General features: G+C 38.2%; 2 protein-coding genes across 8 annotated transcripts in view; one reads left to right on the forward strand and one right to left on the reverse strand.

Moving 5' to 3' along the window:
- Positions 1-11,026, forward strand: part of CENPU (centromere protein U) — a 51,793-nt gene extending 40,767 nt beyond the window's left edge. Inside the window, exons 11-13 of the mRNA XM_074228879.1 lie at positions 1,497-1,558; positions 8,282-8,438; positions 10,430-11,026. Coding sequence (XP_074084980.1) covers positions 1,497-1,558; positions 8,282-8,438; positions 10,430-10,564 — 354 coding nt within the window. The 3' untranslated portion in view covers positions 10,565-11,026. The remainder of the gene's footprint in view (positions 1-1,496; positions 1,559-8,281; positions 8,439-10,429) is intronic.
- The window catches only part of PRIMPOL (primase and DNA directed polymerase), a 38,388-nt gene continuing 26,864 nt past the window's right edge, over positions 10,638-22,161 (reverse strand). For 3 of the 7 annotated variants that reach the window (XM_074228872.1, XM_074228874.1, XM_074228873.1), the window contains exons 6-13: positions 20,497-20,781; positions 19,030-19,192; positions 17,922-18,010; positions 17,484-17,573; positions 17,299-17,407; positions 13,785-13,867; positions 13,652-13,698; positions 10,649-12,284 (exon numbers count right to left, since the gene is read on the reverse strand). In XM_074228872.1, the coding sequence (XP_074084973.1) occupies positions 12,000-12,284; positions 13,652-13,698; positions 13,785-13,867; positions 17,299-17,407; positions 17,484-17,573; positions 17,922-18,010; positions 19,030-19,192; positions 20,497-20,781 (1,151 nt within the window). In that variant the 3' untranslated portion in view covers positions 10,649-11,999. Of the gene's footprint in view, positions 12,285-13,651; positions 13,699-13,784; positions 13,868-17,298; positions 17,408-17,483; positions 17,574-17,921; positions 18,011-19,029; positions 19,193-20,496; positions 20,782-22,161 lie in introns of all 7 variants that reach the window. The other 4 variants (XM_074228878.1, XM_074228875.1, XM_074228876.1 and 1 more) reach the window with 4 other exon arrangements.

The raw sequence follows: 22,161 nt of genomic DNA on the forward strand, positions 1-22,161 counted from the left end.
ATTGTGAACCCAGAGATAGAAAGTGGGTCTGATTTTGTGCTCTCCTACTTAAGCGGTTGTATTATTGTTCAGTTGGTTTCAGTCGTGTCCGATTCTTAAGAGTTTTCATGGCAAAGATACTGGAGTGGTTTGCCATTTTCTTCTGAGCCTCTTTTTACAGATAAGAAACTGAGGCAGGTGTGACTAAGTGACTTGCCTAGAGTCATGCAGCTAGTGAGCTTCTGAGGCCAGGTTTGAACTTATGAAGATGGGTCTTCTGAATCTTGGCCCAGGGCCCTGCCCTCCTAGGTGTGTGACTTTAGACAAATCCTTTTCCCTATCTGTATATTTGCACTATGCAGCAATTAAGTTTCCAAGACCAACTCCTATGCATCTGAATCAGGAGGCTCCAGCTGTCTTGAGTCATGTAGGCTCATAGATTCCCACCTGGAAGGCACTTGAGGCTATTGTTTTATTGATGAAAACCAGAGAGGCCACTCCTGTGTACTAAGTGAGGGCACTTCAGTACTTCTACAATACGGCCAGATTTGTTTTCTTGGTTTATCTCTCTACATTTTTTCTGCAGACTCCTTATAACCTGAGGCAGTGTGTTACAATGGAAAGAGCCCTGCTTCTGGAGTCAGACATCCTGGATTCAAATTCTGTTTTTGATGTTTACTCCTTGTGTGAATTGTCAACATGCAATCACAAAACCATGAGACTTATGTGAAAACTAGATTTATTTTGAGATAAATGTACATGCATGTGGAACCCAAAGAATTTACAATTCTTACAGAAATTTGCCATTTTTAAGACAACAAAATGAAGAGGAAACACTTATTCCCCCCTTAAGGGATACAGAGGAAAAGTACAATAAAGGAGGGAAGATACTAAAACTTCTCCTGAAAGGGAGGAACAAGATGATGGCAAAAGCTACTATCTTATTCCTTAGGAACTACTATGAAGCTAGGAGGTCTGCTCATCTGCAAAGGGACCATCCAAGCTGCAGAAGCATATTCTCTGACTGGCTGGCACCAGTCTTGTCTTCCAAGGATATGCAGGAAATCTATCTTGGGGTGTGAGCAGCACATTTGGGAGTGGGGGAGGGTCATTTCTTGATATATTTAGGGCCTCCTGTGTGTTCTGGGTGTCTGGAAAATGTGGCCATTCCAAAAGAAAAGTTAATCAAATTTACATGAGCCACATAACCTTATGGGAAGAGTTCAGGTTAGAAGGTCCCTCCACCTCCTATGATGGTGATGTTGATAGGCAGGCACAACTAACTTACTTGGCCCCTATTCCCCTCAGTTTCCTCTTCTGTAAAATGGGGATAGTGACAGCACCCACCCTTGAGGGCTCCTCTAAGAAACTAATAAGATGGATATTGCTTAGCTATGTTGGACACATGGTGAACTCTATTTGAGTTTTGGTAATTCTAATGACCTCATGTTTTTGACTTCAAGCTATAGATAAATGTAATCAGTAAAGGTGGTGGTAATGATCACTCTATTATTTAGGTGGTCACAGATATCAATAAGAAAAGGAAGTACTTGTTTGAAGTCCAAGATCAACTAATTAGGTAAGTGATTCAAAGGATTTTTAAGACTGCAAGGTCTGGCCCAGGGTTGTCTAACCTTCTTTTACATGTTTTTATTGAAACAGTAGTCACCGTATTTTGATTTGCCATTTTGGTGAGAGCTCTGCGGTAGCATTTAGGAAACCCACAGTGGGCTGCATGGACAGCCCTAGTCTAGACTAACCCTTCTGCTTAGAGTCCCACCAGAGACACATGGTTCTAAGACCCACCTTTATAGAGTTAATCGAGAAGACCTGATGATGTCCAGCCTTGGTCAGTCTTGAGGCTTTTCACTGACTCAGAAGCCCAAGGGAAGCCCGGGATCCTTCTTGGCCCTGTGGCTAAGGGGCACCACCCCCCCATCAGCTTCAGGGCTCTCATCTGTAAGAAAGAAGGGGAAGCCCCTGTGGCTCTGATGGGGAGGGGCCTGAATTGGGCCTGCTCTGTCAGCCAGCAGACTTTGGGCATTTCTTTAACTCACGTGGAATTTGGGCATCTCTATGATTGGACTCTGGGGCTCTAAAAAGAGTGGAGAGGAGTTTAGATTTCATCTCTTGATTCCTTCCTCTCTGCCCAGTCCAGCTGCACTGGGTCACAGCTGTAATCCTCCCTCCTTTTGGGGTCTGTGCTTCCCCAAAGCCTGGTTGCTCGTCACATGTATCTCCTGGTTTCCTTCAGGCTCAGCACAAACCCTGCTTCCTCAGGGGCCTTCTGCCCCTAAGATCATCTCTCATCAAGGAGTTATCTTATGAGTGTGGTTATCTAGGTTGTCTCCCCTATTCAACAGTGAACTCCTTGGGGCAGGAACAGGTGGTTCTTTGTAGTGCTTCTTAGCATGGTGCTTGCATAGATGCATTTTGATTCGCTAATCTATTTTAGAACCATATTACAAGGAGAAAAAGGAATAGAACTGTGGATGGCACCTGGTAAAATAGCATTTTATTGTCGTCCAGGATGATTTACATGCTCACCCCAAGGATGCAGAGTCAAGATTCTGGTCTCCTGACTCCTAATTTTGGGTCTCTCTTTCTCCAGGGGAAGGAAAGCTAGGCCCTTTGTAGGACTTCACTTGGGGAATCTCATCAGCTCTCACTGCCTTTCAGATAATCTCAAACTTAAAAACTCAGTCTGTCTAAATTATTTTTCCCTGAAACCTCCTTACAATGCCATCTTCCCTAGTCCTTTGAAAGGAACACTATCCTTGGGCCCTCACACCCAACAGCCAAGAGCCATCCCAACCCCATATCTCTTTTGTTTGCTCCACTCATTTTTTTGAGTGACAATTTGGTTTATTTTATGTTATTACAATAATGTTTTGTGAAAATAAACATAAGCCCCCCTCCCCCCCCAAAAAGATAGAGAAACCTCAAGAATATTGGGGGGGGCGGAATATTTCAGTCTGTGTTCAGATTCCAATGGCTCTGTCTCTGGGATGAGTTGCCTTCTTTATCATAAGTTACCAGTGAAGTTGCTTCAATATTTTTCCCACAGTTGATATTACAAGCTGTATTATCTTTCCACTCTATTCCTCCTCATTCTCATCTATTCCATTCTCTCTCCTTTCACCCTATCCCTGCTCAGAAATATATTGTATCTGAATACCCTCTCACACGATCTTCCCTCTCTTCTATCACCTACTCCTCCCTTCCCTCCCCGATTTCCCCTTATCCCTCATTTTTCTCTAGGTTAAGATAGATTTCCTCACCCTATTAAGTGTGTATGTTATTTCCTCTCTGAGCCATTTCTGATGAGAATGAAGGCTCACTCATTCCCCCTCACTTTCCCCTATTCCACTCCATTGAAAAAAGCTTTTTCTTGATTCTTAAGTGAAATATCTTAGCCCCTTCATCTCCTTTCTCTTCCTCCCAGTACTTTCCTTTATCACCCATTGACTCCCATCTTTTTACTATATTATACCATTATATTCAGCTCCTTCCTGTGCCTTGTCTATATAGGCTCCTTCTAACTGCTCTATGAATTCATGTGAGTTATCAGTATCTTCTTGCTATGCAGGAATCCAAACAGTTCAACATCATTATGTTCTCATAATTAGTCTTTCTCATCCACTCCCTCTATGGTTCACCTAAGTCCTGTACTTGGAGATCAAACTTTTTGTTCAGCTCTGGTCATTTCAGTAGGAAAGCTTGAAAATTCCCTGTTTCATTGAAAGTCCATCTTTTCCCCTGAAAGAGGATGTTCAGTTTTGCTGGGTAGTTGATTCTCAGTTGTAAACCAAGCTCTTTTGCCTTCTAGAATATCATATTCCAAGCTCTATGAGCCCTTAATGTAGATACTGCCAGATCCTGTGTAATCCTGATCACAGAGCCACGGTGGTTGAATTGTTTCTTTCTGGAAGCTTTTAGTATTTTCTCTTTGACTTGTGAGTTTGGGAATTTGGCTATAATATTCCTGGGAGTTTTTCTTTTATGATCTCTTTTAGGAAGTGATCAGTAAATTGCCTCAATTTCTATTTTACCCTCAGCTTCTAGGATCTTAGGGCAATATTGCTGCATTATTTCTTGAAAAATGGAAGTCTAGGCTCTTTTCCTGGTCTTGACTTTCAGGTAGTCCAATAATTTTTAAATTCTCTCTCCTGGATCTGGTTTTTGAGGTCAGTTGTTTTTCAATATTATACATTTTCTTCTAATTTGGGGTTCTTATGGTACTGTTTTATTTTTTCCTTGATTTCTCACAAAGTCATCAGCTTCCTTTAGTTCCATTCTACATTTGAAAGAGTTATCTTCTTCAGGGAACTTTTAAAATTTCCTTTTCCAAGGGGTGGCTAGGTGGCGTAGTGGATAGAGCACCACCCCTGGAGTCAGGAGTCCCTGAGTTCAAATCCTGCCTCAGACACTTACTGATTACCTAGCTGTGTGGCCTTGGGCAAGCCACTTAACCCCATTTTGTCTTGCAAAAAAAAAAATTCCTTTTCCAGCTGGCTAATTCTGCTATTTAAGGCATTCTGCTCCTCATTTGCCTTTTGGGTTTTTTTTTCCATTTGGCCTAAACTGGCTTTTAACATGTCATTTTCCTTCAATATTTTTTGGTATTTCCTTTCACCAAGCTGCTGATTTGGTTTTCTGATTTATATGCATTCTTTCATTTCTCTTTCCAATTTTTCCTCTACCTCCCTTATTTGTTTTTCAAAGTCTTTTTTGAGCCCTTCTATTGCCTGAGCCCATTTCCTATTTCTCTTGGAGGCTTTGGATACAGAAATTTCGACTTTGTCATCTTCTGAGTGTGTATTTTGATCCTCCTGGGGATCAAAGTAATTTTGTACAGTCAGAATCTTCTTTTTTCTGTGGTTTGCTCATTTTGTCAGCCTGTGACTGATTTACTTCCAAGGCTTTGGGGATTTGGGGGACCTCCTCACAGGGACTTTAATTCCTACAAGGTCTTATGAGAGGCTCTGAGTGCTCTAGTGCCTGTTTTTTGGTCTGTGGATGACCACAGGCCCTCCCCTTTTCCCTGGAGCTGTGAGGAGGTTCCCTGCTCTACTATGGTGGTATGGGGGCCCAGACTGCAACCTAGATCTTAGTGTGGGCAAACAGCAGAGTGTGCAGTCTCCCCCTACCCCCTTACCATCTGTGGGTTGAGTGCTCCAGAAGTACTGAGTGGCTCTGCTGATTCCACTGCAATTTCTCACCACAGGGCTGAAGTTCTTTGCTCACTCTGCAGAGTTCCCTCACTGACCCTTCAAGCTGTCCCCAGTGATCCCTGGGCCAAGAGGTCTGGAAACAGCCCCCTTTACCACAGACTCAGGCACCCTGAAGACTGTTCCTAGAAGACTGGAGCAGGTGTCCTCCAGCCTGGCTGTGCTACAACTCTTTCCAACCCCCGGTCCTGGTGAAACAAACCTTCCCTTTGGAACTTATAAGTTGTTTTGGACTGGGAAACTGTATTATTCAGTTTTTTTTCAAGAAATTTTTATTTTTAGCCAAGAAATCTTTTTTTTTTTAATTTTATAATTTCTTCCCTAATCTTGTTTCCTTCCCCACCCCCATAGAAGGCAGTCTGATAGTCTTTACATTGTTTCCATGCTATACATTAATCAAAATTGAATGTGTTGAGAAATCATATCCTTAAGGAAAAAATAAAATATAAGAGATAGCAAAATTACAATGAGATAACTTATTAAAAAATTAAAGGTAATGGTCTCTTTATTCAAACTCCACAATTCTTTCTGAGGATACATACAGATGGTATTCTCCATCATAGATACCCCAAAATTGTCCCTGATTGTTACACTGATGGAATGAGCAAGTCCATTAAGATTGATCATCAACTCCATGTAGCTATTAGGGTATGTAATGTTCTTCTGTTTCTGTTCACCTTGCTCAGCATCAGTTCATGCAAATCCTTCCAGGCTTCTCTGAATTCCCATTCCTCCTGTTTTCTAATAGAATAGTAGTGTTCCATAACTTACATATTCCACAATTTGTTCAACTATTCTCCAATTGATGGACACTCAATTTCCAATTCTTTGCCACCACAAACAGGGTTGCTATGAATATTTTTGTACAAGTGATGTGTTTACCCTATTTTATGATCTCTTTAGGGTATAGAACCAGTAGTAGTATTGCTGGATCAAAAGATATGCACATTTTTATTGCTCTTTGGGCATAATTCTAAATTGCTCTCCTGAAAGGTTGGGTGAAGTCATAGCTCCACCAACAATGTATTAATGTCCCAGATATCCCCCCATCCCTCCCAACATTGATCATTGTCCTTTCTAGTCAGTCATATTGGTCAGTTGGAGAAGTGTGAAGTGGTACCTCAGATGCTTTCTTTGTATTTCTCTAATCAGTAAAGATTTAGAGCAATATTCCACATGACTGGATTGCTTTGATTTCCTCATCTGTAAATTGCTTCTGCCTATCCTTTGACCATTTGTTAATTGGGGAATGATTTTTTTTTATAAATTTACTCAGTTCTCTCTATATATTTCAGAAATGAGTCCTTTGTCAGAAATACCATTGTAAAAATTGTTTCCCAATTTATTACATTTCTTTTGATCTTGGTTACAGTGGTTTTGTCTGTGCAAAAGCTTTTTAATTTAATGTAATCAAAATTATCTAGTTTGTTTTTAGTGATGTTCTCCATCTCTTCCTTGGTCATAAACTGCTTCCCTTTCCATAGATCTGACAGGTAAACTATTTCTTGATCTTCTAGTTTGCTTATAACATTGTTTTTTATGTCTAAATCCTGTATCCATTTAAATCTTACCTTGGTATAGGCTGTGAGGGGTTGGTCTAATCCAAGTTTCTTCCATACAAACTTCCAATTTTCCCAGGTGTTCTTAATTGAAGAGGGAATTTTTATCCCAATAGCCAGACTCTTTGGGTTTATCAAACAGCAGATTACTATCATCATTTCTTGCTATTACAGCTAGTCTATTCAACTGGTCCACCACTATTTTTTTTTAAGTTTTTTATAAGGCAAATGGGGTTAAGTGGCTTGCCCAAGGCCACAAAGCTAGGTAATTATTAAGTGTCTGAGACTGGATTTGAACCCAGGTACTCCTGACTCCAGGGCTGGTGCTTTATCCACTATGCCACCTAGCTACCCCCACCACTCTATTTCTTAGCCAATACCAAACAGTTTTGATGACTGATGCTTTATAATTTTAGATCTGGTAAGGCTAAGCTACCTTCTTTTGCAGTTTTTTCATTGAATCCCTGGAAATTCTTGACTTTTTATTTCTCCATATGAATTTACTTATAAATTTGTTTTAGGTCATTAATTTTTTGGAATTTTGTTTGGTAGGGCATTAAATAGTTTAATTTGGGTAGAATTGTTATTTTTATTGACTTGGCCTATCCATGAGCAGTTGATATTTGCCCAGTTATTCAAATCTTATTTCAATCTTTCTGGGGGTTCTGCCCCTTCTAAATTTTGGCTAGTCATAATTTGACAGCTTTTTAAGTCTTGGGGAACATATTTCCAGGAATTCCTGCCATCTTGGTTCCCCCTACCCACCCAATGCTTGAATACACCTTATTCCCCGACTTTGCCACCACTCTGAGGTGAGCTTTTATCACCCAATGCCTGTTCTGTTGGAATAACCACTGAGGAATCTGCTTGCCTCAGGTCTCTCCACACTAAAGTGATTTTCCTAAGGCCCCAAGTCACTCCCCTATGCAATAAACTCTAGTGGCTCCCTGTTACCACCAGGAGCAAATCTAAAATGTCTGGCATTCAAAGTCCTTCCCAACCTGGCCCCCTTATTCCCTAGAAGTCATCATTGAGTCCTCTGATCTAGGGAGGCTGGCCTCTTGGCTGTCCACTGACTTTGGGCATCTTCATGTGCCCAGAATGCTCTATCCTCTCTTTTCCAAGAAACCTTTCTTTTCTATTTATCACATTCTATAATTAACATATTCGTTGTAATTAATATGTTTGCATGTTGTCACCCTCATTTGGTTGCAAGTTTCTTGAAAGGAGGGGGCCTCTCTTTTGGATTGACATTGTATCAGCACAGTGCGCAGCACATGTTTATTGAAGTGTGATTGATTTGCCTAAGACCACATACCCAGTAAAATCAGGTTGTAAAATCATAGAACTTTAGCAGTGTTGTGACATCATTTTCATTTTCATTTTCATTTCTTTTCAAGCTCTATGCTTGAAAGACTGGCCTCTTTCAGTCTAGGAGAGGACAGGAGGGAAGGGGAAGAGAACCATCAAAGGTCTTGAGTTGTCATTCTTATATAAAAGCATTTATTTCAGGACTGAACCACAGCTGAAACATCTACAAATAAAATATGAGAAACTTAAAGAAAGAAAACTGTCCCTCACAGAAGCAACATGGTTTTTATCCAATTTAAAGCAGCTTCACCAGGATTATGAAACTCTTAATAGAAAAACCCCAACTGAAAGAGAACAGGTGAGTGTCACACAACTATATTTTGGTCTTTTCATTATACCATCCCTTTTTATGTGTTTGTGACATATTCTGATTAATCAGTTGCATCAAGATCATGTGCTCCTTGCAGACCAGTGATTCCTTATCATTAACATAAACCAGCACTTATGTGCAAACTTTCAAAGTGCTCTACAAATGTTACTGGAATTTTACAGAAATCCTATAGAATTGGTGCTTACAGATGAGGAAACTGAGGCAGACAGCTGTGAATAACGTGAGTCTCACAATTATTATGTGTGGTGTTCTGTATATGTAAGCATCACTGAGGTATCACCAGAGGTATCTTCATTCATTACACCTTTAAGTGACTTAAAGTATTTAAAGGAAGATAAAATTTCAAGTCATGTTTTATTTGAAGCTAAAGGGTTACTTTATTGCAGTTTTTTATCCAAAAAATCAATTGACTCTACTTGTTGTCACTTGTTACCAGAGGATTCTAGTCAGCAAGCATTATGAATGGAGTCAGAAAGACCCGAGTCAGAAAGTTCATATCTGACCCTTGGTATCATTGGTTTGCCTCAGTCTCCTTATTTGTAAAATGGGGATCACAATAGTTGTGAAGATCATTATATGTATTTAGGATAGTGGTAGTGATGGTGATGATGCCAGGCACTAGAGGTCCAGATATGTCTGAAACTAAGAACACACAGAGAACATGCAAAGTAATTAAAATTAGCTGAAGGGAACCTCTGGACCAAACAATCTCAACAGGATTTCACTTTTCTCTGACCCATATTGGTAGAAAAGTGAATGTTTCCTAGTGGTGGGAACAAGCAATCGACTAGAAAGAGAGCAAGGTGGGCTTGTGGCATCTTAATTACATCTGTTTTCTAGAGTATCTAATCATTTTTAAGACTCCTTGAAAGACTTTCCATCCTCAGGACTTCACTTCCTTGTTATGCATTGAACAAGTGCTTGAACAAGTACTATAAAGAGAAACAAACAATTCCAGGAGTCCAGAAACATGTCTACAAGCAGCATCATTTTTAAGTCATTTGTGAAAAATTACTTGGGTCATTTAATGGTTGTACATGTTAGGACCATGATACCCAAAAGACATCTTAAGTCCCCATGTAGGCAGTTAGAGCCATCTTGGGATTATGAAGATATTTCTAAATTCATAATTTCATAATAACTTGGACATTGTTTTATGGGAATTGTGATAACATTCTGAAAGTTACAGTATGGAAGAAGTTTTACTTTATATTTTAGGAAACTTTTCAGAAGCTAAAGAATTAATGCTTTTATGGGGGTGGCTAGGTGGTGCAGTGGCTAGAGCACCGGCCTTGGAGTCAGGAGTACCTGGGTTCAAATCCAGCCTCAGACACTTAATTACCTAGCCGTGTGGCCTTGGGCAAGCCACTTAACCCCATTGCCTTGAAAAAACCTAAAAAAAAGGCTTTTAAAAGATGAACTTGAACTCTGTCAATCTACTCTGTAATTAGAACAAGTATGACTAGAGGGAAACTAGTAACATCCTGATCAGCACAAATCACAGGGAGGATAGCAGGAAATGCAGTGATTATCTCAGTGGTCACCACCACTTCAATAAAGTGTCCCCCTTCCCTTTCTAACATTTCCCTTGGCTACTTAATTTTTTTTTTGCAAGGCCAAGGTCACAGGTAAAATCTGGCCTAAGCCACATTTAAACTCAGGTCCTTGTGACTCCAGTAGCCACCTATTGGCTACTTTTAATTGTAAATTTCCTTCTGTCTTTATAGAGGTTATGTCATAACTGTTACAACTAGTAGTCTGAATTTATCTGCTCGATGCCAGGATGGACTCCTTTTGCTCTTGAGGGTCAAGAATCTCCTAGCTTGAGAGCTTGTCTCAGCCCCTTTCAGAACTGTGGCTCAATTTATGACCCTGCCTAATCCCAGAGTCCCTGCTGACAGTGACACTGAATCAGTAGGTTGTTGCACTTATCTTTATCGTTCTGACTCCTTCAACAGTATGATGTGTCCAGTCTGCCGGCTCTGCTGTTTGAAGCCAGAGGCATTTCAGGAGCAGCACAACACCTGAAGAAGATCAACTGTCAGCTTCAGCAGCTCATTGACCACAATGAGAGGGAACCTGCCTTGGAATAAACTTTTTCTTACAGATAATTAAATTAACATAATTTATTAATTGCTATTATTTTAAAAACTCTGCTTTATTGAAGTCCTGGTTAGTGAAGGTCTGTAATTTTGTAAAGAAAGATGTTAGTAAAAAAAACTTGTGGATTTAAACTTGGAGTTGAACATTGTTTGATAATATGTGTAAATATTTTTATAATACTGACCAAAGTAATTTGGGATTTAACACAGATTTATGATACCCTTCATTTCTGAATAATACAGTAATGTGACATTTGCAAAATTAGATTATATAATATACATAATAGGATAATAGTCATTTCTGGTTATTTTTGCAGTTCAACTAATTAAATATCTTAAAATCTCATTAAAGCCTCATTTCCCTGAGCCACATGGTATTTTTTCTTAACTTTATTTAAAAGATGTAAGAGAAGTTCATATTTTTCAATAAAGTTGGAATTCTTCTGGTGACAAGTTGTAGTTGAGTTTTGTTTTGGTTCTTATTGAATTTTCCTGGTTTAACATCGGTTATAAGTTTATATATTTTTGTGAATCCTTCCTATATTTCTTATGCTTTTCTTCCTCAATTATTCAGTTCTAACTGCTGGAGGCCTTTCTTGATCTTTTCTCCCCTCTGTTTCCAGTCTACAGATCTTGACTTTTTTGCTTGTTGCCTCCCATTTGAATCTAAATTTGTCAAAGGTCATGTTTTTATTCTGTCTCCAGTGCTTTTTTTTTGGCAGTTTGTTTTGTTTTTGTTATTGCAAGGCCACACAGCTAGGTAATTATCCTGAGGCCAGATTTTAACTCTGGTCCTCCTGACTCCACGGCCAGTGCCATGACCAACACTACCTACTTAAGAAACCAGTTGCATTCTTGGGTATACTTATTTGAGGCAGCAGTATCAAGCTGACTCCAAAAGAGCCTAATTTCTGAAGTTTCAGTAATATTTGACCAGTGTTCTTGCTTCTCAGGTGTGCAGGGGAGTAGTCTATTTCTTAGCTTTGTTTTCAGATCCCATTGTAATTGGCTGAGGGGGTGGTGTCTGACTTCATGGGCCTAGGGCTCAGGGATTTCTCATTATTGGCATGCTTTACACAGGTTGGGTTTTTTTTTTTGTTTAGTCAATATTTCGTGTATTGGAGGCATTTGTACCTGTGATGTAGAATGACACTCAAGGGTCTAGAACATATTGTATATATTCTGATTATTAATTAGGACCATTACAAGAATCAGCATTTAATAGAATTTAATTTAATATACAAAAGGAAAAAATCAATAGTATAATAATTTCCAGATTAGATTAACAGGCTTAAATAATTATCAAGTGAGGTCAGCAACTCCTCTGCAACTGGGTGTCCTGTTCTAGTTACCATCATACCATTACAACTCACAACAAACTATGAATTCAGTGAGGCCAACATTTTCCTTTAGCCACTAGTTGATGTCAAATTATACTTCTATTTGTTTTCTGTTCCTCTAACACTTCTATGAGAAGTGCATCAGGAATCTCATCCTCTATGACTTGTAACTGGCCACTCTTCTCTGCAGCTTCAGCAAACTCAGCGTCTTCAACTGCTTCCAAAAAACAGGTGTCATCAATTCCATTATCCCAATCTGCATCTGAAGGCATCTCTCTAGTACTAGAAGATAATTCTTGAGAACCTGAGGATTTTTGTTTAGTTCCAATGTTCCAAGTTTTAGTTTCATTCAAAATGTGGTCTTCATCATCCTAAAAAAAATAATTCGAACAAATTCACAGACCAGAGACTTATAACCAAGATCACCCTAAACTGGGGAAGGAAGTCCAGCTCCCACAATTGCTAAAAATCAAACCAGACCAAATTATCCTATCCTAGGACTGCACAAAAAGTCTACCAGGAACCTGTGGGCCTGGGAAGGCAGGCTGCCAACAAAGGCAAATGTAATTTTGTAAAGAAAGATGTTAGTAAGGCCAGCAGTGAGACATACAAACCTCTGTCTCTGGAGACAAGACCAAGCACACCACTGAGAAAATCCAGCCAGGTGAGCTATGGCATAAACCTGGGAAGTGCTCAGACCAGAACATGCTAGGAAAGGCCCCAAATTCCAGCACTCTGAACCTGAAAGCCTAGCAGGACTTTGGTCCAGGAGGTGGAGGTCAGCTCAAGAAACCAGGTGGGAAGAGATGAGGAAGAAGGGTTAAAATTTTTTAAATGAATGTTAAAACTTGTTTTTTACATGTAACCAGGGAAAAATAAAGAGGAAGACCAATCAGGATCACCCACCTCACCCAAAGTGCATCAGAGACTTGACTAAAGCTTAATAAATGAGTAAACCTAATAAACAGTAAAGAATCATTTATAATTTTGCAAATAATCATCTATCCCTTTTCCTTAAGATTTCAGATATATCAGCATATAGCTGTGTATATTTGCTGATGAAACTCTTAATCTGTATTTGTTATGGTTTCTCCTTTGTTGTCTTTCTTAATTGTGATTTGCTAGTAAATAATGTCAACTTTATTGATCTTTCAGTTGATTTTCACTTTCTATTTTAAATCTTTTTCATTTGAACTATTACTTGTTTTCTAAAATCTTTGGGTATAAACTTGTTTTATTCTGTAAGAACAAAAGTATTTCCTTTTGTCCCTTTCTCCATAAAAGTAAACTCTTCTTTTGACCTTAGAGCAAGGAATCTTCAACTTTCCTTACTCATTCTACACTGCAGAAATTTTTTCATATCCCCATAAAATACACTTATATATCCTAAATTAGGTTCTAGCTCCTTCATATTGGGTATATAATTTCTACTATGATGGGAAAAAATTTAACTTAAAAAGTTTATAACTAATAATAATTGAGTCAGCTGTTCAAATTGTTGCAGTAAGCTCTGCATGGTTTGATATATCTGAGAAGGCTTGGCCAGAGTATGAGTGAAATTCCAAAAATGAACACAAAAGAGAATAATAGCAGCAATCCTTATCCTTAAAGTCATGGTAATATTTGAGAAAAGGGAGGGGGGATAGGAACCTATTTTCTTAAGTTTTTGATTTTAATATTCATAAACAATGTATTACTTTGAAAAGTTAGCTATTATAAAATAAAAAATAGCACATACCTCTTTGAACAGATAAAAGAGACACACTTCAGTTGGTAATGGGAAACCTAAATTGGAGAAATTTTGATTTGTTGCTTAAATAAGTTTTTTTAATTTCTGGAGAAAAAAAGCTGCCTTAAAATCAGTAACTCACAATCAGATTTGAAGTTTTCTGCTCTACAGACAGGGTCATGACATTTCTGATACCAAACCTCATTTTTCAGATCCACCAGAATCCTTCAAAAATAAACATAAACAAACATTAAGTCTCCTAATCCTTTAGCGCATTATTTTTAAAAAATATTGTCAGCATTATTTTTATAATCACTTTCAATCTTTCCTCCTCCCCTATCATAAACAGCAAAGGCAGTTGGGCAAGATCGTCTGATTCTGACAATGTATAAGCAATATTCTACATCCCTATTGTTGCACCTCTACAAAGAAGAGAAGGAAGTACATTTTCTCAGCTTTTCTTCTGGACCAAGCATACTGATGGTTTTAATGAATATAGGTTGTTTTCATGCTTTTCATTTACATTATGAATTATTTTCCTGGTTCTTATTTTATTCTGAATCCATCAACTCCAATAACCTTTTGTGGTTCAAAGGAAAGAGCACTGAACCTTCCTGGATCTCAGATTATTCATGTGTGGAAAGGCTGTGGGGGAAGGGTTGGACCAGATGATCCCTATGATCCCATTTATGTAGCCATTACTATCTGGTGGGTCTCCATTTCCAATTCTTTCCTACTAAAAGTGCCACTAAGTATTTCAGAATTCATGGTTCATGGAGTAGGATGCTTAGCTGCAGGCTTTTTGGATCAAAGGGTATGGACATCTTCATAATTTTTAAAGCATAATTCTAGATCAATTAATACTTATTTTTACTGATTTATTTAAGACTACCTTCATTTCTCAATACCTCTTAATCTCTCAATTTCTATTCCCCTCTCCAAAAAGTCCCTTATATTGGAAAATTTTTTGAAAAATGCTGCAAAACCAAGTCATAAAAAAAAGCCATAATGGCTCTGATAGATTAAGCAACATTTCTCACCCATAGTTTCCCCAAACTCTGTTACTGAAGAAAGGAGACACACTTTTTCACTTCTCAGGGGTCAGGCTGGGACCTTTAGAATTTTCCAATGCAAAATATTCGATAATAAAGACTAAGCATTATTTCTACATAATTTGCAGATCTCCTACTGTCTGCCATCAATGAGTACTTTTTTTTTTCTTTTTAGTTTTTGCAAGGCATTGGGGGTTAAGTGATTTGTCCAAGATCACACAGTAAATAAATATCAAGTGTCTGAGGTCACATTTGAACTCAGGTCCTCCTGATGTCAGGGCCGGTGCTCTATCCACTGTACCACCTAGCTGCCTCCAATCAATATATAACCACTTATTATATGTTTAAGGCACCATGCCATGGGTTATACAAAGAAGGATAAAAAAAGGTCCTTTTCTTCAGGGAGCTAATGATCAACTTGAGGAAACATAAGATAGGTGAAAAGATAGCAATGACTGGATGTAAATCCCGACCCAGCAAAACTCAGGGTGACCTGCAATGATGCAAGAAAGCTTCTTGGAACAGCTGGTCTTGAAATAGGGTTGTGGGATTTCAATTAATTCAAAGAACCCTATGTTAACCCTATGTTAAGTGAAAAATAAAAAAAAAAAAAAACATAGAAAACAAAAACCCAAGCAGTGTTTTGGGCCTGATGAGAAGGGCTCATGGTAGGGAGGCAGGGGGGGTGCTGTGGAGAGAGCAGTATTTAGGAGTCTAGACTGAGATCCTGGCTAGACATTTGTCCTCACTGGGCCTCAGTTTCCTCAATGATAAAATGAAAGGAATCACAAAAAAATATATTTGGAGCTGGAATGGTTCTTAAAGGTTTCAACCCTCTTATTTTATGGATGAGGAAACTGAGGCCCAGAGAGTTAACTGATTTGACTCCAGGTTACAGCTGGGAAGTGTCAAAATTCATATCTAGGCTTCAATGTACCACACTGCCTTGCAATGTGGAGAATGGTTTTAGACATAGAACATAGGAATCAGAGCCAGGAGAGCTCATTTTATGTATAATAACTTTTGGCCCCAGATAATCTGTACTGCACCCAACGTCCCAAAGTTAGTAAAGCTTGTGTTTAACCTAAAGCAACTAGAAATGTTCACCAACCAGGAACACCAGAGACCTTGAAGAGACTCTGATGAAACTATAAGTTTAGGAGTCATCCACATGACATACAGAAGAGAAGAGAACTTGTGACACATAAGAGGCAGAAGAAGAGATACCAGCAAATGAGACACAAAAGGGAAGCTGTGTCTGTGCCTTTGCATCTCAGTGATTGTTACATTTGAAAGTAAGTAAACTAAGAGACAATGACCTGAGCACAATCAATTTATTAGCTAGGTCGATGGCTTTTTCAATGGCCACAAGATCCCAGGGAGGGCTAACAGGGTCTTTTAAACCTGGGTGTGTCTTCCTCCTGATCAGCCTGACAAGAACATCATTTGGATTAGCCCTGGAAAAGGTAGGACATTATACTGAGAAAGCACAGTGTGCCTGAAAATTAGAAGGGTGATACAATAATAAGAGCAATGTGTATATATAAAAAGGTAAGACAAACTTTTAAGAAACAATAACATACAGTTCTAGAAAATGAAACTGTATGTTGTATACATGAGTATCTTGACAAACATACTGAAATGATTTGCCTTTTTCTCCTGCAGCGTGTCCCCATTTTACAGATGAGGAACTGAGGCAAAAAGGAGTCAAGTAACTTACCCAAGGTCATACGAGCCTGATTTGAACTCAGCTCTTAGTGCTCTATCCATTACATGTTAGATAAGAGAATTAGGCTGGAGATAAAACTAGCAGTCTGCAGTAGCATTGTTTGATTCAATGGGCAGCAAGGTGGTGCAGTAATCCTGAATCAGGAGGACCTCAATTCAAATCTATCTAATAATACTTGCCACTTACTAGCTGTGTGGCACTGGACAAGCCATTTAACGCTGATTTAACTTGCATTCAGGGCCATCTCCAGTTGTCCTGATTCAAATTTGATCATCTACAGAGGAGAAAGTGAGGCTGGTGATTTGGCACAGCACCCTTCACTCAAATCCAATTCATGTCCTTGTCATGGCATCACCTCTCTGATGTTGTGGTCTTCGAGAAGGACAAAAACATCACAGTGTTTGATTCAACTTGAATTTGAATTAAATGAGTGGTGGGTAAAGTTACACAGGTAAAAAACAGGTCTTGGGGCAGCTACGTGGTGCAGTAGATAGAGCACCGGCCCTGGAGTCAGGAGTACCTGAGTTCAAATCCGGCCTCAGACACTCAACACCTAGCTGTGTGGCTTCAGGCAAGCCACTTAACCCCAGGTCTACTCCTCTCCCTTTTCCTGGTTCCAAATATACTCTAAGCTTACCCTCTGTGGGATTACATTCCCAAATCAACAGGTCTCCTTAGCATAAAACTTAGACTAAGTCAAGTAAAATAATTATCAAGTAAAGCATAAATAAAAATCAAATGTAGTAGATACAGATAATTAGAAAAAAGTTTTAACTATGAATTTAAATAATTTTGTGCAAAAACCCAATCCAAAATAGCAAAAAATTTATAAAAATGTGTAAAACTCTTCTTTAAAACATTAAGCATTTACTTACATTATGTTATTACTCTTGTGGGCCCTTTTAATATTTCCACACCAGCGATAGTTAGAAATATCATAAACAAGCAATTCTTGTGGGAAAAAGTAATTCCAACAACGAATTCCTGAAATATTAACAAAATTTGTAAATTTAACAGAACTACATCTAAGCAATATTTAATAAACTACAAAGATATTTACCTCCTTTAACACCATTTTTATTCACCAAAGAAAGAACAAAGTTATCAATTTCAGGATATGGTGAACACTGGGAGCCTTCAATAACACCTACTGTAACAACAGAAAGGGAATGTGTAAACTACTCAAGAGCTAAAAGATATACAGTTAAATTGTACTTATTCAGGGATTGTAGATTTTTTTCAACCCAGGAACCCACATTTTCCAGTTTTTGTTTTGTTTTTCCTCCCCTTATATTTCCTTTTGTCAATGAGAGAGTAGCTCAGGAAAGAATGACAGTGAAACTCCATCAGGACAGTTTTGCTACTCCGTGTATACTTTTACACTTTATAAAATAAGAACTCTATAAGAAGAGCAATGTGCACATAAAAGGTTTTATTTAATTTTAAGATTTAAACTTTTACAGAACAATAAATATATAAAACATTTTAAATAATTTACCTTTAGTACAGGTATTGTGAAAACATTCAGTCCTTTTTGGTTTACTTAGGGATACATCACAGGTAAGGATTCGTAAAGTGTCTGAAAATCTGAGAATATAAACAGAAAATTAAAATGCCATTATGCTAGTCTTAAAAAACAAAATGCCATGGAAATTAAGTTCTAAGCATTAGAACATTTAAAAATTTTTTATCCTACATCCATATGTATTGTAGCCCATAGCTACTGGACAAATGACTCCTTCTTGATGACAAGGTGAGGGAGCATTGCTGCACAAGTGGCACAGTGTTGCCTGAAAATTAGAAGGGTGATGCAGTAAACTAGACTAGTCTCTAGTGAGCCCAGCTTCTAATATCACAATCACATTTACAAAGCCAACATCAGAAGGTTCACAAAGTACTCTCTAACACCTACCAACAGGTCAGGCCAGTGGAAAGGCAAGGACTGGGCATTTATACATCGCCAACCAGAAGTCAGGCCCTGGCTAAGAACTTAATAATAGCTCATGGGATCTTCACAACACCCTGAGGGGAGGTGCTCTGATTATCCCCCATTTTATAGATAAGGCAATTGCCAAAGACAGAGGTGAAGTGACTTGCCCAGTTTCTAGTCATCTTGCAGATAAAGAAGCTGGAGCACATAACAGAACAAATTCTGGGTCCTATCAGTCCCAACCCCTGAGGGGCTTAGAAGATAGGGTAGATGGAGGAAGGGAGAGATGGAAAGAGGAAAAAAGTCCTTACTCTCTAGTACTCTTGCTCATTTCAATTATTTGAATGTATAGATTTCTATATTACAAGGTTCAGAAATCCTATACATGGATTAGGAAGGCCCCTGATATCAGACTGACAAAGACATTAAGAACCAAATAGATGCAAGACATCTTCTGAATCAAATGCAGAACAATGATGCAACCTCCTCTTTCTTTGCAATTCTCTTTTGAGAGTCTTCTCCTGACCCAGAGAGGCATTAATGTCCAGTATCAGAGGTGATGACTCTAGAGAACCCAGAGGTCTTAAAAGATCCCCTTGAAATCATCAGATATACTTTTGAGAAAAGTTACCAGTTATCACAAATAAAAGAACAACTTAATTCTAGTACTGCATACCTGATGTTGGTGACCAATGAAGAAAGGAAAAATTGGTTTTCTTCAGAAACAGTCTTTGATGGTTTTGGAAAAAATTTGTTATCTTCAGCTATTTCCAAAGGCACACATTTACCCAATTTTGATGATTTGTACAGCCGCAAGTTTCTATTTCTTGTATAAACACCTATTTAATATATTCATGTAAAAAAAAACAAATAAAAAGTTAAGATTTTGAGAAATCACTAATTTTTCAATGAAAAAAGTTCTGAGTAGAAGATCTGAATTTAAGTGTCTGAACTCTTATTAGACTACATCTCAGTGGACAATTCATTTAACCTAAGACACAGTTCCCTTATCTGAAGAAAGGTTTGGAATATTTACAGTCAATTTTAAACATTTTATAAACCTTAAAGTATTATTGCTACATGAGCTATTATATAATCTTTAAATAATACTTTGCATAACCATAAATCTTACTTCATTGCTATAATCTACTTTAGACATGTAAGGGAAAAAATTAGTTTTTTATCCAAAACTATAAAAGAAAAATTTCCTTTAAAAGGAAATTCACATCTTCTCTGAAATTATCAAGGAACAATTTAAGAACTCTATTATTACATAAATGAAAGTAGATGTAAAGTTGACCTAATATCCCTAGGCAAATCATTATTAAAATGTTCATATTAGGCCTGTAAGTAGACTCTGAGGCAGCTGGTGCTCAGTGAATAGAGCAATGGGCCTGGAGTCAGGAAGAACAGAAATTCTAATCTGACCTCACATAATTACTACCTGTGTGACCCTGGGCAAGTCATTTAACCTGTTTGCCTGTTTCCTTCATTCAATGATGTGGACAAATGAAATAAGATGTGTAAAAATTATTTAGCAGAGTAGCTACTGTATAAAGGCTCATTCCCTGACCTCTGCACATATGTCCTATGTGACATTATTTTGTCCACCAGTAACTAGCCTGCCTGGAGTTGTATATTATTCTAAGTTATGATGACTCTGTTCCCAGCTCTGCTTGTCAGTGTTGGGAGAGGCAACAAAGTCTAGGCTCTTTCTATGACCTGCTCTTTGTCACATAACGACCTACAAATGGCCATGCACTTACTATCTTGGGGAGGAACTTAGATGCAAGGACTCAATCCTTTTTGCTGAGATGGGTCTATCCAAATTGTCTTTAAAGTTACCAATAAAATCCAGCCCTACCTTGAAGCCATCACTGGTCTTCGGTGATCACCCTATCAGTTGCCACCTTGAAGGATTTAGAATAAACTCCTTTTAATTGTTTTCTTCCTAAATTTTGCCTTATTAATTGGGATGAAAACCCAAATAAAGAATTTTCCTTTCAATAATTCTATTTTTTCATCAACCCTCCAAAACCCATTTATCTCAATTTCCTTTGGGGCTAGTCCAAAACTATATATGGATAGAAAAACAAATCCAACAGTTATGAGTTTACATATGCATTCACTAAACTTTACATACCCACATCCACAAAAAGCTGATCATCTCCTCCTTTATTCTTCACAATTAAAAAAGAAAGATCTGGCCCACTTTGCTTAGATGTCCTCATGGCTTCTATCCTACTTGAATTAAGGGGTCGACTGTTTTCAGTATTTTTATCTTCAGATACATTTTCCAAAGAAGTTTCTGATTTCATTATTGTTTTCAAAGTTGAGGAAAATGTGTGTCCTGGTACTTCTGGTTTCTTATTAATTTTATTGACTTCTAATGCAATCACAGGCTGCAAAATTTTTTTAACAAAATTACCTTATAGAAAGAAAGCAAACAGATACTATTAATTGCAGCAATTGTTTTAATCAATGTAAAACCTCTAGTGTTAATATTTACCTAAGGGCAAGTGTTCCACCCCTTCAGAGTAAGTCAATATTTTCCCTTCTACTCTGGACATATTACATAAAGAAATAAGGAAAAGGACTAAGTGACCAAATAACCTAATAATGGGGTTTGAATGACAGCTCTGAATTTATGGCTGATGCCCAAGAAATTTGCTTCCATTCAGTGAAAGGGTCTCATTAGCTGATTCTCTATTCCTCTAACCCCTAGCTATGCTAGCTCCACCATCCCAAGCACTTTTACTACTCCACATCTAGAAGATGACACTATGCCATGGGCACTACATTTTAAGAAGGCATTGAGTAGGGACATATCCAAAGGAAGGTAATAGGGACAGTGAGATGCCATGAGGATCAATTGAACTAGGGAAACTAGCCAGCATCTTCAAGCATCTGATGGGGCTGGCATGAAACAGAAGGATCAGACATGTTCTTGACTTCAGGGGATAGTCTAGGAGCAATGGGTTCAAGCTATAAAGAAGGGGATTTCAAGTTAGCATAAGAAAACAACCTCCCAAGATGGAAGGGGCTGTTTCAGGAGGCCTTAGTTTCTCTCTCATTGCCAGGCTTTAGAACCAAGGTGGGGTTTCTGAACAGCTTGCTGCCCTCAGAGAATGAAATACTCTGACTTTGAAGGTCTACTCAGAGGTCCTCTCTGTTCTCAGTCCCAGGACCTTAATAAAGTCACTGAAAGGGAGATTGGAACAGGGCAGGAAAGATGATCTGGAATAGAAAAGTAAGGGCAAATGGCTGAAGGGTGAGCTAGTAATTAGAGACAAGTCTGATTTACTGGATGAAACCAATCATTGATCCAGGTGAACAAAGAAAAATCCTTCTGATTTCCTGTAAGAAATACATTTATAATTATTATAGAGAAATTAAATCTGCTTTATTACAGAATTTGGTTATTTTAACTATTTCTAAAAATAAATTATATTTGTTTATTTATACTTGGCATTTTGATCAAGTCCCCCTAACCCCTTAGTTATTTTCAGAAAACTATAAACATCAGAAGTATTGCCTATAGTTAGTTCATTAGTCTGTAAATTCCTCAGATTTTTTAACATTTGCATAATATAATGTTAACTAACAAGTAGTGGCTACATTAATATTGCTAAGAGGATTTAAAAGGCAAATCATGGGGCTGTGGATAGATCCTCCCTCTGACACTCTCAGACTACATAGCAAGAAGCAAATTCCTTAATCTCTGAGTGCCTCAGGAAGCTCTCTCAGATCATAGAGTGTTGGCAGAACAGTTCCTGATTGGCATGAGCAAAGGGAGGTCCTTTACCAG

The sequence above is a fragment of the Macrotis lagotis genome, chromosome 3, assembly GCF_037893015.1.
Source record: "Macrotis lagotis isolate mMagLag1 chromosome 3, bilby.v1.9.chrom.fasta, whole genome shotgun sequence".
NCBI lineage: Eukaryota > Metazoa > Chordata > Mammalia > Peramelemorphia > Peramelidae > Macrotis > Macrotis lagotis.